The sequence below is a fragment of the Centruroides vittatus genome, unplaced genomic scaffold, assembly GCF_030686945.1.
Source record: "Centruroides vittatus isolate TY-2023 unplaced genomic scaffold, ASM3068694v2 contig_2270, whole genome shotgun sequence".
Classification (NCBI taxonomy): domain Eukaryota; kingdom Metazoa; phylum Arthropoda; class Arachnida; order Scorpiones; family Buthidae; genus Centruroides; species Centruroides vittatus.
The window spans coordinates 9,588-28,612 of record NW_027121418.1 but is presented as its reverse complement, the minus strand read 5'-3'; the positions used below and the strand labels follow the sequence as shown (position 1 = coordinate 28,612).

The window sequence follows — 19,025 nt, the reverse complement described above, 5'->3', positions numbered from 1 at the left end:
TTTTACATATCTGTAATGATAATTGAGACATCTGTTTATTTCCAATTTTTATCATACAATATTTTACTTAAATATATTTTCCATAACCTTAAAACTGTATATAGTTTGGGCGATTTTCTAAACATAACATTTAACTATCGACAGCCGCAATTAAATAAATTATGATGGAAAAAAATTTAGGATGCTCCGGTAATTTCTAAATTACCCTATTGTTTACTGTCTAAATAAAAATTTTTAAATTGCTATTTCATTAACTAATTTAGCTGCCATTAAATCAATGTTTAAGCATTTTAACAAAAAAATAAACAATTTGTTTTATAATTTAAATAATAAAATAGAAAATGAAGTAAATATTTAGAAACAACATATTACAGATGGAAAGTATATTAATATTGCATATCCAGATAAATTTTTACTACTAATAAATCAATTGTTACTTAAACTAATAACTTTTTCTTGATATAATCTCTTGACTGATGATGATTTTTCATCGAGCTACCACAGGCAACGAGAGCTTGAAGTGGAAGCTGTCATATTTCATCATCCGCAAATCATATATCACATAAATGTCAACAAATCATATACTGCATATAGAAAACTTCAACGTAGGACGATCTACAAAAGAAAAATATTCATTGCAAAACATTACATATGTAATTTATTTTATATTAATCATTATAAAGATGCAAAGATAAATATTAATTGTAAACTTAAAAAAGAATATAGCATCAAAATAATGAAAAATATTTAAAGATATAAGTTAGGCATAGAAATTTCACTGAGAATTAAGAAAATTAAATGCATAAACTGGATATAAATTGGATGATCAATAAACCGTACACATAAACAACTGCAACTGCAGAATAAATTCTTCAACAACAAATGACTTCGACCTTGTTCAAAGGCTTTTGTCAAAACTACACAACACTAACATTAAAGAAGCTTATAGAACATCAGCAGATAGAACAAAGTATACAATTTAAAAAAATATTCTATATTTTTAAAGTTGAAAATTTTTATTTTAAAGAATTTGTATTGGAAATTACAGCTGTTTTGCATCTACTGTTTGTTTCATAATTATCTTCTGAAAACAAAACCATTATTAATTTTAATTATAAGGTAATTATTGCAGTATATTTTAGACTGTAAATACAATAATGTTTTTAATCAATTGTTATCCAAATTTGGAATGATAATGGATATCAAATGGATGAAATTTTAAATGTTATAAGTAGTAATTACCTCTACTTTCAAGTCATAAAATTTTTAAAAAATCATAGAATTATAATCTAAAAAAATTGCTGTTAGCTGGTTTATAATTAGAGTAATTTAGTCTATTGATTGTTTACATAGTTATTAATTTTATACACTACTATTCTGCTACTATACAAGAATTAACACAAGGATTGATATAAATCATTTTAATAGAATGTTAATTTAGAAAAGTCATCCATAAAATCCAATTATTTTTTCATCTAGTGAATAAATACAGGATCTTCCAAAAAAAAACACTACCATTTTAAATGACTAATTATGTTAATTATTATCCAATAACATTATAATGTGCATTAAAACATTGGAAAACAGTCCAAGTTTCACATTTGTCCATTACAATTTTTCAACATGTACACATTGTGTCATGTGACACACGTCCAACTAATATGCAAATTCTTTCTATGCTCGCTACAGCATATCCATTGTCACTCTTACCACTGCAGCCACAATTCTACGGCTCCTGCAGATGAAGTGTTGCACGATGACAAATGAGTCCGATTTTGAAAACTGCAAAACACAAAATGTCTTCTCCGTTGCAAAGTCACCATTTTCATTTATGGTGCTTCCTAGAGGTAGTAGACAGCAAGACATTTGAATGTGGATTGGGAGATAAAACTCTGATGGTTATTCTATTGATTGGTTTATGTCACATACTTCTTAGGTAATAATTAACATAATTAGTACATTTAATACAATTTCCCTAAAATGGAATGTAAGATCTTTGTAATATTTCTAATTATGTTCAATGTTTAAAAAATACTGCTATATTTACACCAGATAGTTTATTACTTTCAACATAATATTTATTTTCAGAAATTTATAATTATTAGGATATTTACAGAATGTTATTTTTGTCATGGGAAAAAAACACAAAATTCTATCTGTTGAAATATATAAAATATTATTTATCGAAATCAGTAATGTTAATATTTCTCTTTCTCGACTAAACAAAATGGTAAATATTGCAGTACTGCATCTGTTCTATAACAACTTTCTCGTTATGTAGAACACCCAAATTCCAGCAGTAACATGCAATATTAATCTGAAAACGTTCATTCTAGTATTAATATTTCATGTTACTGCTGGAATTTGGGCATTCTACTAAGTTAACAACTTTCTAGGATAACTGATCCTAGTGTCTATATAAAGAAGTAAGTATCAAAAAATGTCACAGAACCAATCAGAATCAGAGTTTCATCTAAGATGTATGATCAATATTCTGCAATCACACGAGTCTAATTTTGAAATATTGCAAATGAATTCTGAGAGTGTAATTTAATCTTATAAATTATTTTTTAAAAACTTATGGCAAAAGAATTGATTTTGCTTGTAATTTATGCTTATATATATATATATATATATAGCATTTAGTTATATATTAAATTACTAAAATTACTAATCAACTCTTTTATTACATATATAATTATAAAAAAAATCATTTTAATAATTAATATCACACTGCTGTAGCTTAGATCCAAAGAATATATTTTGAGTTAGATAGAGGTCAAAGATTTTCAAAATTTTCTGCTATATTAAAGCCAATGTTTACTTAATTTATTATTAAATTTAAAAAGTTGATACAGGTATCCTTCACATAACAGAGCATTCCTACAATACAGTTCAAAAATTGGGAAAAACCCCCAAACAACACAGTTTTGTTTGAACATGGTTTGAGAATTGGAGACATCCTCATACAAAATGACACAATTTTTAACACCATCATTCAATATTTTTTTTTTATTCAAGTAAGTATATTTGAAAATTTCACTATTCCAAAATCCATGGGCAATGTTTCATGCCTTTTGCCAGGTTCTCTGTAATTAGAACTGATTATACATTATTTCTTCTTCCTTGTCCTAGCTTCCTATAAACCAGGTATTGCCATTGTTGGTGAGAGTGCTGCAAATGAACCCAAAAGACTGCCAATTTGCTTCATTTTATAGATTAAATTAAAAGTTACTACATAAAAAAATAAAATTTTTAAAGATAGGCAAATGCATGTGTGTGCGAATTCCTTGTAACTCATGCAGTTGTCCAATCCAGATGAAATTTTGGTTATATTCATTTTACGTTCTGATGGAAAGTACAGGCTATTTATTTTGTGGAAATATTAGCTATAAAATGAATGTTTTATTGATTTGGTATTAGTGATTGCACTTACATTGCAGTGACATCAGTGACCTCATTTAGTTCATGCTTGACAAGGGAATTTCCCTTAGTTGCATTTTAAATATTTTGGCAAGTGGCGTATTTTAAACTAACATTAAATTTAAAATTTAAACTTTAAAAAAAGATAGCCGCATAACATCATTTCTATAAGGAATTTTTTTAAAAAATCTTTCTGTAGTGACCATGTGATCTTCTACTATCCAATCAGAAGCAACAATCTAACGCGCCTGTTATTTAAAGTGTTATTCCACTTCTCACTAATGTACAGTACATACAATTTATTTTTGTTTTATTAACATGCAATTAAAAAAACTTACTATTTTGTCAAAAAAAAAAAAACCTAGGGAAAAGCATGAGTAAAATTGATCAGGTAAATTCTAAATCTAAAATAAGAACAACCGAGACCCAGTGGCGTAGCGTAGTGGGGGCGGCCCACCCCGTGCGGCACTTTAAGGGGCGGCAATATTTCACAATAAATAATAATAATACCTAAATAAGGGGGCGGCGAATTTTTCCTCCGCCCCGGGCGGCTGACACCCACGCTACGCCACTGCCGAGACCCCTGAATGGCATGAAGTCCAACTTGAGCAACGTCAAATAAGTATGGCTTTGCCAATGGCTGCAGAGACAGCATCACGACATCAAGTTCAAGTATAAACTACTTAATTTGTAGAAATATTAGCAACTATTCTTGAATTTCTTGAAATATCTACTCTTCTCAATTCTTAAATCTCTACTTTCTCATAAAAAGTATTCCATCATGCTTGACAGAAGAATTTCTAGTATAATATATCTAAGTAAAATTTAAAAGTGTAAAATGTATATTTGTGATATTTTTAATTTTTGAAAATGTAAACACCACCAGCCAAGTTTTAATTTTTATTAGTAATAAATAAAAAACTGAAAATATTTCCTCAATTAAGGTATTCTTTTCTTAATATTATATATCTATATAATAAAATTCTCAATAATCTGCACTTCAAATAATTCAACATAAAAATGGTGTTCTTATTACTCACCTGACATGTTAAACATGGTAAAAATTAATATTGACATCTAAAGCTAAACAAATGCATACTTAACATATAAAAATTGAATATCAATATCAGTTCTCTTACAATACAGGATCTTCTGAAAAGAATGCTACAATTTTGAATTATTGTAATTATGTTAATTATCTGAGAACATTGTATTGTACATTAAAACATTGGAAAACTTTTCAACCTTCACATTTGCTCGTGAAAATTTCTCAATGCATGCACCCTTCTCTCACTCAAATACTCAAATTCTTCCTACACTTCCTCCCATAGCAGCCACAATTCAGCTGTGGAGCAACTCTTATACAGTAGAGAGTCATTAATCCGAATCAATTGGAGACTGGAGTTGTTCGGATTAGTGATTTGTTCGGATAACCGATTATGTACGAAAAAATATATTAACCTGTCCAATGTTCAAATTTTTCTTTGTTGCGTGTCGCTTCGTGTTGAATTTTCGTCAATTTTAAGCGTAACGAAAATTTTTATAATAATAATCAAGGCTATTGTATCGTTAAAAATTATTTCTTTATTTTGTACAAACAAAATAAATATATTGAAGAATATAAAAACATGAAAATTATACTTTAGAAGTAAATCTAGTATCAAAAATGTTCGATTCAGCACGACACAGTCCGACCGAAAATCGTTCGGATAACCGGCGATTCGGATTACCGAGGTTCAGATTAACGACTCTCTACTGTATATTACAATAAGGAATGCAGAACATAAAATATCTTCATTATTGCAGAGTCACAATTTTCATTTACAGCACTTCTTAGAGGCAATAGACATATTTGAAAGCATATGGGAGATGAAACTCTGACAATTACTATATTGATTGGTGTATGTCTCATACTACTTAGGTAATAATTAAAATAATTAGAGTGCTTTAAAATGGTAGCATTCTTTTTGAAATACCTTATAATTAACAATAAACATTTACAGTAAGACTCCGCTTAACACGGGGGATGCATTCCTAGACGACAAAGCACTAAGCAAAACAGCGTTAAACGAGGTCATTTTAACATAAAGAGGGAAATGGTGAACACGCGATCAAAAATATACATATTTTATTTTAATTTTAGGTTATTTTTATATTAATTTGCATAATAATATATGTTAAATAACACATTAACATATGCACACAGAAATGTAAAGTTCATTTTTTATGATGGTCTTGGCTCTTCTGAAATTCTTAAGATTGCATTCAAAACACCTCGTTTTGCTTTTGCACTTTTTTCAAAATCTGGATCATTTGTAACAATTTGATCAACGACTTCAATTATCATTACCAAGCTTTTACTATGGAAATCTGTAGAGAAATTTTTTGGGTTCTTCGTTTTCAGAATCTCTATTTTCCAGTTCTACACGAATATCCTGCTCGTACACATCTCCTAGTCATGCTATATCAATTAGGTTGACAATTTGGTCAACTTAATGATACAACAATAGGCTTTTCTCGTTGAGAATTCTTGGATACCTTCAGCCTTAACTTCTTCCATACTCTGTTCACGCATTTATCAGTTAATTCTTGCCAAGCCGAATTGATATTTCCTATGGCATCCATGATGTTATATTTTTTCCAAAATTGCACCAAACAAACATAGATTTAAAGAAAGTACACCTTTTTGCCACTTTTTTCTGATTGATTCGTTTTGTAAATAATCGTATAATGTACGAATCAATGAAATGCCGCAAAAATTAAAATCAGCGTAAATTTTGAGCTATTTTTTAGGCTTCGAGCAGACCGTGTTATATCAAATCAGCATTAAGCAGGGTCTTACTGTATAACAATTAAAAAGCATCAGGCTGTCATTTACTCTCTAATTGGAAACTGATAAATAATATATTATTATATAAACACAACTTACATTTATAATTAATTATGAATACTTAGGGTGGATCTGTAGATCGTAGAAGAATATGATTATCAATAATTTGAAAAAGTTCTGGAGGAGAGGGTATTCTGCCTGTTTCGAGTTTGGACCAAACTGGTACATCTGAAAATAAATATTTAAATTATACTAACTTTTTTCTACACAACATAAAATAACAGTCTGTTTCTTTTATTGATTGCTGTAATTAAACAACAAATAAAAGTTAACGTGTATTATATATAATAAACAAACTTTAAAACCTGATTGCTAAACAGTAGACTCTTGTTAATTCAAACTGGATGCTAGTCCCATCTGATTCCTTTTTAAATCAATACAAAATTCTCTGGATAATTAGAACTAGATTGTTAAAGTCATTTTATTTTTTTTTGTTCTGTAGCATTCAGAAATGATCTATCATTTCAAACTGTTTAATGCCATACTACTGATTTCAAATTAATGAGTCTACTGTATACTTGTATAATACAGTGTGTCCGTTAAGCCTAGAAGTAATGTTGATCTTTATTTATTCTTTTTCAGGTAAACTTCCCACCAAGAAGGAACAAATTCAAGTCATTTTAATGGTGGAGACCTGCAGTTAGTGAGAAAATGCCAGAGTTTAATAGGCTGTATTCAGACTTCCCACAGCTACTCACAGCAGCCTGGATGAGCCTGTTAAACATTTCAGTGGTTTCTTGCTGATTATGGGTTCTCAGTATAAAAATAATTTGAATTCATTTCTCCTTAGTGCTATGCTTTACCTGTAAAAAAAAAATAAACAAAAATCAACATAACTCATGTGGTTCTGGACAGTGACCAGTCAATTCTTTCCCAAGAAGTTGATCATTAGACAATTCTTCCCGACAGTTCATCCCCAAGTAGTTCTGCCTCAGAAAGTTTATTCAAAATTTTATTTAGAGGATTCTTCTCTCTAAAAGGTTTTTTCGAGAAGATTTTTCTACCAAATATTTTTCTCCAAAATATTATTTTCCTAAATAATCTTTCACAACATTATTTGTTTAATTATTCTTATTAATAAATTGTCATAAAATACCAAATACCATTAGAAATGACATCACAATGTCAAACTAGAGCATAAAATTAGATTCTGGGTTGAATCTGCCAGGTAGGATACAGCATCATCATATATACATTTTCAACTTATATAATAATACTAATAATAATAAAGTCAATGAAATGTAAAAAAAATTTATATATAAAGTTTTCCTTTGGCAAACTCTTGGTACAGTTTTGAATACTACTATTAAAAATGAATTTGTAATTATAAAACCAATGAAATGATTCATACTAACTTAAATGTTTTTTTTAACTCTATCCACCTTGTGGACAATAAGATAGCAAGTTCATTATGGATTTGACTAGGCCCATAATGGGGCACTGGATGGTGAGGGACAAAGCCTGACATATCCAGATGGACCGTCCCTGAAAAATTCCTTTTTCAAGTCATCTGAATTCAACTCGAGTCCTCCAGAGCAGTAGGCTGTCACCTTAACCTGACTATACGTATTACAACATTCTCTGGAAATAAGTTGTTTACATAATCATCTCTACAAAATATGTCTTAATTTGAAGTTGTATGCAGGAAGAATTATGCAGCCATAATTACCCAAAGAATAATGAAAACAATTGCCCAAAACAACATTATGGAAATTACTTTTAAAAAATGTGAGGAAAAATTGTCTGGAAAAGAACTGTTCAAGCTGAATGACTGGAGAAGAAATGTCAGAGGATGAACTGTCTGAAGATAAATTGTCCAGAGAAAGAATTTGAGAAAGATCTATCCAGGAAAAAACTGTCAAGGGTGAAGTGTCTACAGAAAAATTGACAGGAAACTGTTCTAGATCTATGGGACACACTGCATATTCTGCAATTATGCATATATGATGGTCCAGTATAATAATAAAATAGAATCCAATCTTTGAGCATGATAATAAATAAATATTTTAGAAAATCATGGAATTATTACCATTATCATAACAAAATAATGCACATGAGGTAAGGTTTCTGGGTATTTTTTAAAAACAATTTTAACAAAAACAAAAACTTAGTGAAGTTTACAATTACATCATCATAAACATTATTTTCATTTTCCTAATTTATTCTTTCCTTCTCTTTACATAATTACTTATAAAAAATAAATGCAAGCCATTTCAGACTTAGAATCGAGTTTCACTCTGAAATCCTTGTCTTAGGTTTAACATTTAAAAAAAATGACAATAAAAGAGTGAGAGTCCCAAGGCTGTACACAATCCATATATCATCTTATGTGTATAGATATTGCAACTACTGTGAGTTTACAATGTAATACAATACAGCATTGCTGCTCAAATATATGACCGTTCAAACCACCATTTAATATTTTAATTAAATGGTTATGGTATTTATTAATAAAGATTTACAAAAATTGCACGGGTAGTCAACTACTTTCATACTGACAGAGTATTGCAATCTACATGTGGAGTTGATTTTATTTTTATTGTCTATTTTTATTTACTTAATTTATTACGAATTTACTTGACCTTAACAACAAAACTGAAATTAGAATCATGTCTTTAGTGTGTTACATGTTCAATATACATTACTGTGTTCGGCTTGTGAGTCATCCCACTTGAAAGGTACTGTAAAATTCAACAATATCAACAAGGAGTTGGAGTATCTCAACCAATTGAATCCTTTATATGATTGTTTATACACTCTCTACATTTTAATAATAATAATTATATTATTATTAAAAAATATTGTCACAAATGTATGTGTATATATATATATATATTTAAATTTTGAAGAAGAAAATTAATGTCATTATAAGCATTATTTTCAATAAATTGTTAAATTATATTGAATTTTTCAAAATAATTTACCATTAAGTGCAATTTCAAAAGCTCCTGTGGAAACCAATTGACTTTCAAGTGCATTGGACAAAAAATATATCATCAAACATGCATGCATCTGTAAAATAAATTAGAAATTATGTAATTACTTATAATATGAAAAAAAAATCTATGTTAATACATACTTTGTTATCAGTCATCCAAACAATAAAATTGTGGAGTAGTCATTCCTAAAAAAGGAAAGGGAGTAATGCCCCCCAAAATTAAGGCAATGAATACAAGTTTAAATACATTAAGAAAATGAGCAAAACTCATTCGAAGAAAGGGAGGCGGATACGTGTCTCCCGAAACAGCTATGTCCGGATACTTTTCTTGAAGTATGGAGGCATACTGTTCAAAGACACGACGATAACCTCATGAATAACTGAAAAATAGTAATAATAACAATAAATCTCAAATTACATTAATTCATATAAATTATTTAAATTTAAAAATTAATTTTTCAATAAGGTTAAGATTAAAATTTATAACGCTCACACACATTATTTCAATTATGTAGCTTTGTAATAAATATTACAGCAAAAATTAATAATATACTTTCACATACAACATTCAAAACAATGTACACTAAACTGGAATATATTCGTATGGTAAAGAGAAATCTTCGACTTACATTTTATGCATTATACAAATATTGAACATAAAGTGACATTTACTTCTTAAAAAAAGAATTATTTTGATAAGAATTTCGGCTATATATTAAATACAGGTATATCTCGCCTTATTTTGGTAATTGGTTCCAGGAGAGGCGACTTACGTCGAAAAATGACTTACGGTTAAGTCAAATTTACTTGTCACTAGGCTAAACTACCATTCCTAGTTCTGTATTTTATTTATAAATGCATTTTTAATAATATATGGTTAATAAGAATCTATTTTAAGCTTACAAAGAAATAATTTTAGTTTTTAATATAGTAAAGTAAAAAAAGTAATCTAAATTTACGAATAGATGTACTGTACATACATACTTATAAATGTACATGTTTACAATTTGGTGATGTTTACAGTACATCACGGATTCTTTATTTGTAAATGTGGTTTACTCTAACACATTATGAAACAAGTAAAACAGCAAGGCTGTATTTGGGACAAGACTATGTCTTGGAGACTCACTACTAAGCGGTATCACTTCGATGCTCACGGCGAGTCTCGTTCTCATTCTCCAATCATCTTTGGTATCGCTGGTTTTGAGTGTGATCATTCAAACTTCGCCAGCCACATCTTCTATGATGCATTTTCATTGAAATTAACCTATCGAATGTTGAAATTTCTCTCCATTGCATGATGCCCCAGGTTGAATTTTTATCAATGCGAAAATTTCCCGTTTTTGAAAAAATAATGGTGGCTATTGTATCGTTCGAAATTATTTTTTTATTTTGCACAAACAAAATATATATATTATATTAATAAATGTAGAAAGAAAAAAATAATTCTATTTCAGAAGTTAGTTTTAATATAAAATTATAACAATGCACCATCTAGTTTCAAAAAGTTCCGATGATGAAACGATGAGATATCTCTGGTCAATTGGTCAAGGTTAGCATGTGACGACCAGAAATATGTGGGGAATAACATAGGACAGGTAAATGGTTTTTTCAAAGATTCGTCAAAATTCGTTTTCACAATATTCGTATTTCCAACTTACCAATCAGCAACGCATGCTCAAATCTTGCACTACTGCCTGTTTGTAGAGTGTCACCATGTTGTATTTTATTGTGTTTCGGTTCTCGGTCCCCTGACTACCTACAAGTCTGGTTTTTTTTTATGCGTGCATGATTTGGGCACCTAATATTCAGTGCCAAATTTCAACTCATGACATGTACTCCTTCATACCTCTAAGCTGATAAGACAGCAGGCAGTATGATTTTATAAACAAGGGAGTGCGACTGATGTGACATCATTTTGAACAAGGGTTTGAAAAATGTGACAAGGGGAAGGGAAGGTTTGAATTCACAAAAAACAGTATGACATTTATCAACCCCTCATTTGTTAAATCAAATTTTATGTAAACTCTCACACAGGCAATCAATAAATTAGTGTACTTTTTCACTACAGTATAAATTTGAATTGCCAGCTAATTACAAGTTTCCAAATCATCCACCTTCTTATTTGGTTTTCCTTTATTGCCTTTTTACATAAAAAGGCAATAAAGGAATTTTTTGGAACCTGTAAAGCTGTGAGGCAGTCTACCGTCAATTTTTTCGGATTAAAGAGACAATTACCAGATCAACATATAATACGGCTACCATAGGAAATTCAAAAAGGAAATGCAGTTTCTTTCACTGATTATAATGAACAATTTGACTTAACAAATAAATAGCACAACTTATGATTCTTTGTACAGCTGTGTAGAGACAGCAACATGACTCCTTCCTCTTCTCCTCTCCAGTTTAATAGTTTACTTGATCCGGACTGGCAGTATGCCTGCCAGCTCCATACTCAGACTGCACTACATATTAGCTGAGTAGGGCTGCATTACATTATGCTTTGTAAGGCTGCATTTACACTGCTGACAACGACAACAAAAACTAATGTTTTTATCATTCATATTTGTAAAATGTTCACACTAGCCATCATTGTTGATGTTGATTTTCATCTTGGTTATTTGAAAGTTGCCTAAGATTTATCATTATCATAATGGTATTGGCCAATTAATGCGAACTTCCTGCAATTCCCTTCAAACAAGACGAACAGCCAATCTCGTGTAATGAAAAAAGATCTTGGCTCGTTGATATCGACAAATTAAAATTTTACTCTGCATATCCATTTTTAAAATGAAGACAAGTCCATCCAATCTAAAAGCGCAGAAATCCACAGAATATTACCAATTCTAATGTAAATTGCACACTAACATGAAGACTAATAAGTAACACAAATGCTTTTACAATGAACAAATATGACAAAAGACACACCACCATTATTGTTTAGGATTTGTAGTCATTGCTTAAAACCATCTTGGGAAACAAACAGTTAATATTGAAGAAAAAAATAAACTTAATAAAATTAAAAAGAAAAGTTAAAAATACATGACTTTCAGTTAAAACTCAAGCAAGAGGAATCTTAAACAAAGAATGGAAACTAAATCATTAAAAAAGCAGTCCTTAAAATAAAGGTCAGTCATAAATGCCATCACACATGAATGCAAAGCAAGTAAAACAAATAATTTTACATTATTTTACACACAAGTTTTTATGTAAGCATCTAAAAATATTAGAAGTTTGCTTTTATAAGTCAAAGTTGCTGCTATTTATTTGGCATTTCCAGGGATGCTTCATCTTCAAAACAAAAAAAATTAGCAATGAGTTGCTTAACTTTCCTGGCAACATTTGGGGTGCCATCTGTTATATTTTATTTAAAAACTTTTTACATATTTAATTATTATAAAATGGCAAAAAAAACTTATTTTTTGAGGGTAGGGATGGGTCTTATAAAAATATTGTAAATGCTAATAATGAGTAAAATAGTCATAAAGTCTAACCTTACTCAAGATATGACACAACCCCCTTTCTCTACCACCTCCAAAATTTAATAGCATCGATTCCCCAATATACAAACCTCCCTGCAAAATTCAGAAATTTTGGACAAAAAGCACAGGGGTTATTTAGCTTCAAAGGGGTTGAACAAAATTGTGCCCACACCAAGGGGACCCGTACATTGAGGCACTTGGGGCATGTGCCCCATTTGTCACCAGGTTGCCCTTTTCTTAATCTCCAAGAGAGCTCTAAGGTTTCATTTTGTTTTTAAATTACTCAATTTTTACTAATGACAAAATTAAAATTAAAATTATTATTAACCAAAAATTTGTTCTAGTGGGTGGGATTGTTTGGTCGAGTACCGAAGTACCACTGTATTTGATTAATGCAATTTTGGTACACGCAGTAGCATTGAGGGATTCATTAATTACATTAATCATAGAATACCTATATGTACTATACATATGATGTCTCTTTTTAATAGCTTGTGCTCTATATTATAGTCTATGAGTACCACTGTCCCTCCACACAAAAATATCCATACATACAGAAAAAAAAAAAAAAACCCCAAATTTTTTTTGCATTTCTTGATGTTTCAAGGTGTCGAGTCCAAAAACACAAAAATCTTTGACCAATTGCCATACTTTCCCTTTGTTACATGTAACAGCCTGGAAAGTAAAATTAGTTATGAAAAAGTTCTATGTTACAGAAAGAATTTTACATATGTAATTTGTACAATCTGTAACAAATCAACTACTGCCTAGCAATAGTTATGCATCCAGACTGAATAAACATTTGAAATATATTTATTCAGTCTGATTTATTCAGTCTCATTCTTAAATATATCTTGTTTGATTTTTCCGTTCTACCAGTAAAACCTGAGGATGGCTTTTATAAAAGTTGAAAACGTTTGCTTTTTATAATAAATGTTTTTGTTCTTTTAACTGGATTGTGGTTTTGAAGTGTTCGTATATTGGAAACATCCAGTTTAGGGTAGTGTCTACGCATCAAAATAAAATATTAAAAACAACAATGGAGACAGCACTAGAGTAAAATCATACTAGATAGTTTTTTTTATTACAGTCTCTCACAGTTTTTGCAATTGTGAGACAGAACTGAAAGAATCATATCATTGGGGACTAGACTTCAATTTTGGCTAAAACCTCAGCCATATCCTCTTCAAGCACACTAAATTTTTGGATCAACTATTCCTCTCAGTACTGATAAGCATTACTATGAAAGGTTCTGAAATAAAATTTTTGTACCTAATAATTTTAGTCTTGGCTGTCTAGATATTAATTCCTTTATTATTCTTATTGTGCATAACAATTGCACTAGTTTACTCAATGGTTTGGTGTTCTAATTGGTTCTTAATACTGAAACTAATTCTTATATCAATGTCAATGTCTAGTATTACCATAAATACTAATATTGTTGTCTTTGTGATTCTCAACTACCTGTACATTATTGTTATTCAATAAATTTCACAATGTATGTCGAAAATTCACCTTTAACATTTAGAATATAAATAGCTTTGATACAAATTGAAAATATTTCAAAAATTTTAGTCATAAAGTGGCCATCAAATAAATTCTATAGCTATTGATGAACAACAACTATGATATTGTCATACCAAGCAGACAAAATTTTATAGTGCAGCATAATCCTTAATACAACTTGAATCACAGAATATATCAAGCTTAATGTGTGTAATATTCCATGTTTAAATACAACTTTACATCCTACTTATAAACCCATAGTCACCAATTAGTTTTAATGGAGACCTGTTTTTCCTCCTTTTCTATCCATTGAAATTGTGATTATTTTGACTGCTACTTTTAATAAATTATAATTAATTTATAAATCCTACTATATATATATCCAAAATAAAGCAATATTTAATGTACAAGTGACATAATGGACAGGGGGACATTACAGTATTACAGCACTTTAATGCTAATCAAGATAAAATTTTTGGCTGTTTTAAACATAATGGAAGATATCAACGTGCAAACACTCAACAGTATCAAATGTACATATCAGTCCTAAAAACTTATAAGTCAAAAACAGTATTAACCCATGATCTTACATGGCAGTAATGATTTTCTGCACTTATTAGCTTTTTGCAGTAATTTTTTGCCAAATTGACTTACTTAGCTGTGCTTCCATGATATTCTCATGCTATGTGCTACCCATTTGACTGTAAAAAATGACCAAAAATTTTTTCTGCTTATCACAAGCTCTCGAAAAAACTACTGCAGAAATTTGTCTACTTGCACCTATTCTCATGTACAATCTTTTCTTTACATCAGGGATGGGCCGCATGCAGCCTGCATTAATATTTTTTGTGGCCCGTGTCGCATGAAATATAAATAAATATATCAATTTTCCAGCTTAAGAAAGTATGCAGCAAAAATTCAAACATTATTTTCTACAACTTATGTATGTGAATTGTTTTTTTGCAATGAATTTAGTAAAAATTAAAGCAAGAAACCGGCTAACAGATACATCGAAACTAATTTAAAACTAGCAGTGACTAATATTTAACCAAATATTTCCAATATATTACATTTACATCAGTTCCAGAAGCTAAATTAAGTATACCTATGCAAATTTATGATTATATATGAATAAATAATTGTGATTTACCGACATTTTTCTCTCTCTTTTCTTGTATGCGGCCTGTAAGTCTTGAAATGCTGCCCTTACATAGAAAAAGGTTGCCCATCCCTGCTTTACATGATGGCATGTGTAAGGTGGTTTTCCATTCTGATGTGCTTTTCAATGCTGTCATTCTTGGAGGCTTATCAAGAGGGAGTCATGATGTCACAAATGCTTGTCAAATATGCATGCATGATACGAAAGTCTGCAAACCTTGAATGCTTGTCTTCATAAGAGAAACTATGACCTTCAACATCTAGAATTTTTGTAACTTTGTGCAACCGAAAAGTACAGAAAAATCATTTCCTGGTCTTTCCGAAAACACCTCAATGAACTCATTTCACATTAGTTTCCATGCTATTGCAAAGTCATGTGGGAGAACGGTTAAAGACATTGTTCTGTAAACAAACAATAACTCAAACTAAATAATGTATGACATTGAAATTTGGCATATGCAGAGAAGACATAACAGATTTTTCTGAATCATCAAATTCAAGAAACGTCAATTACATGCAGTGAATTATATGTTTAAAAATCAGCTGAAAATTGCCACCTTACACATACAACCACGCTTAATGGAAACTACACTTAATCACAGATTAAATAAATTCTACACTATACTAAATTGTATACTTTTCCATAATTATTAATTGAAATATGTAGTTTAACATTGCATGATTTACCAGAACTAAATGATTAAAAAGTGTTCTATTTGCATTGTAAAGATTTATTGTACTGTACAATTTTACGCTCAATAATAAACAAACTTTGCAAATAATATCTCTATCCCTCAATTTAATTAATGTAAGTTGGGCAAATAATCCAAATTAATTAGAAACTGAATAAAAAATTCAGCTCTGTGAATGTTTTTTTACAAACTTTCGAAACAATATTTTGTCATAAAAATCATAAATGACAAACAACTAAAAGATAGCAAGGTACAACCTTTTAAATAATAAAAATCAAAATAATTTGTTGAGAATAAGTTAGAATCCTGCAAAGTCTAAATTCTATCATGGTAACGGCACATTCATATTGCATGATTTACACTTAAGTAATATTTATGGCTCGTAAGATCCCATATTATCCTATTCTCACTGGGCTGCAATTTGAAAAAATGGCAGACCTATAAATTCCCCGTTGTCCATCTGTCTTTCCTTAATCTCAAGAATGGTGTTAGATAAATGAAACAACATTACAACTCGATACATTATAAACTACAAGCCAACCAATGCCGTACGTTACTGGGCTAGATATCGGCTATAATACTAATAAACTATGAAATAAATTGGTACTAGAGGAAGACACTAGGTTCCATCTCATAATAAATTTAATAATTATGTTGTTGTTTGTTTATATATATATGCCTTACTGGGGTTCGCGATGGCCAGTCGAGTGCCTTAAGATAAATGAAATTCAAAATCGGATACGAGATAAAGAGCATATATTTTAAATTAAGTAAATTAAAAGTTGCAGCCTGGTATTGTGACGATGCCACAATAAAATAAATGCTCGTTTTTATTTTATTCTTTCATAGAGATTTGAAATATTTTGAAACAAACACCTCTCTCAAAGTTTTGCAAATTAAATTTAGACAACGAAGAAGTTAAACTTATTTATTCTATAAAATTTGTAAAAAATTATTATTAAATATCTTTATAAGTTTATTATAATCAATACTGGCAATTTTATTATCAATATTGATTATGATACACTTGTAAAGAGAATTGACAATAAAATTGTCATTATTGATTTTTTACAGAGTGATTTATAAGCTTCTCTAACTATGAATCAATTTTGATCATCTGTCATTGATTCAATCATTATGATCTTTCCTTCTTAACATATACCGTACCTCTTACTCCTATTATGTGAAAGGTATAGACAGTTCAATTTCCATTCTGATTGACATTAGAGATGTTAGCTCCTATAAAACAACTGAACAAATTCAGAATGGATTATACTATTTAAATTTAATTCCCATCGGAAAATTTAATCAGTGTGTCTTAATCCAGCTTATTTTGCACAAACTTAGAACAAATCATATTCATTACTCCTACAATACAATTAATTATGCATATATTTAACATAATTTTATCCCTAGAGTAAAACTTTTAGTTAAAAGTTGACATATTTTGCTATTGATTGAAATTAAAAATTTTTTTATTAACTTAGTAATATTAATTGACGTGTCTTTTTTCAGAATGTTTGCAGTATTGATTTGGAACGATGCCCAAACTTTTCAAATGGCAGACAAAATTGCATACAAGTTATAGGGAATGGTCCATATTTTTGTACATCCCACATAATAAAAATAGACTTATTTCTGTCATTTATAAGTAAAATGATATTTTAAATATATTCGCAGGTCACATTAACATGTACTGTACCTTGCGTCAGATTTGGCCAGGGAGCTGATTTTAGTGATTTTTACTTTCAGGTGGTTTAATACTATAATATTTGGAAGTATTAACAACTGTATAAATTTTGATTTATACTCTTTTATATTCAAGATAGCAAACTAAAATATTTATTGATATTTTTAACTTTTAGATCAATATCTTCAGTGAACTCAAAGAGTATACAAATTGCCTCATAAGTCTGGACTCAACTTCTTTGACAAGATGTGTACCTGAAATGTTAGTGAAGTATTTTTAAGCTTTTTGAACAAAGTATGAGAATTTCCGATATATTTCTGCATGATGGTGCCCATGTGAATTATGTGCTGACGGTATGACATTATCTTGACACAGTTTCTGCAACATTGATTTGGACACCACGAGCATATGGAGTGGCCTCCTAGGAGCCAAAAACTCTTGCTACTAGATTTGTGCTTTCACTATGACTTTTATTTGTGAAGCCATCTAAAGGTCGTGGTGTGTGGTGAAATTCTCAGCATTCAACATCTTAAAGAACACATTGTGCAAGCCTGCAGCAAACTTTGCCAGATGTGATCCTTGAAATGGCTATTTTGTCTTTACCAGTGTATGTTGCAGTCACTTTGAGCAGATTCTGTAATTGTGTTTCTTCTCAGGTGGATCTCATAAATCTGGATCCACCTGAGAAAAAAGATATTAAATTGATATTGAATACAAAGCTTACATGAGCAATAAATGGTAACAAATTGTGAACAGAATCCTGGTCAGGATCTTCTGACACCACCTGTGGATTATGATCCACAGGAACAGTTTCTGACATGCACACAAATGGTTGTATTTGGTGCATGTCACAGTAATTGAATGGAAAAGGGACTTGTGAAGCAATAACCTGAAAGTGATTCACTCTGCTACCAGTTAAAATTAACACTACTGAGATTTATTTAAATGTAAAGACTACTTGCTAAATTTTACATAATACAGCATAAGACTGATAAATATAACAAAATATAAACCATTTACAATTAAGCCTATCCTAACACCTACTTTGAGTGTGTGTTTACAATTGAATTGCAGGGAGTAAATACCTTTGATTTTCATAGTTCTATGTTGAGGGATCTGTAGCAGTTCTATGTAAATCCATTTAATTTTTAAGTTTTTGTCCAAATTTGATGCTCAATCAACAAGATGGCAGATCATGAATGAGAGGAGAGGAATCTTTTGCAAGTTCTCGGGAAAGGAAGACCTT

General features: G+C 30.0%; 1 protein-coding gene across 1 annotated transcript; it reads right to left on the bottom strand.

The window, feature by feature from the left end:
• SelT (selenoprotein T) lies at positions 1 to 18,626 on the bottom strand. The gene is given in 7 exon segments (XM_067265504.1): positions 1 to 615; positions 6,353 to 6,481; positions 9,238 to 9,325; positions 9,393 to 9,413; positions 9,415 to 9,631; positions 18,383 to 18,450; positions 18,504 to 18,626. Coding segments are annotated over 6 exon segments (624 nt in total). The 3' UTR covers positions 1 to 615; positions 6,353 to 6,374.
• Positions 18,627 to 19,025: the final 399 nt, after the last annotated feature.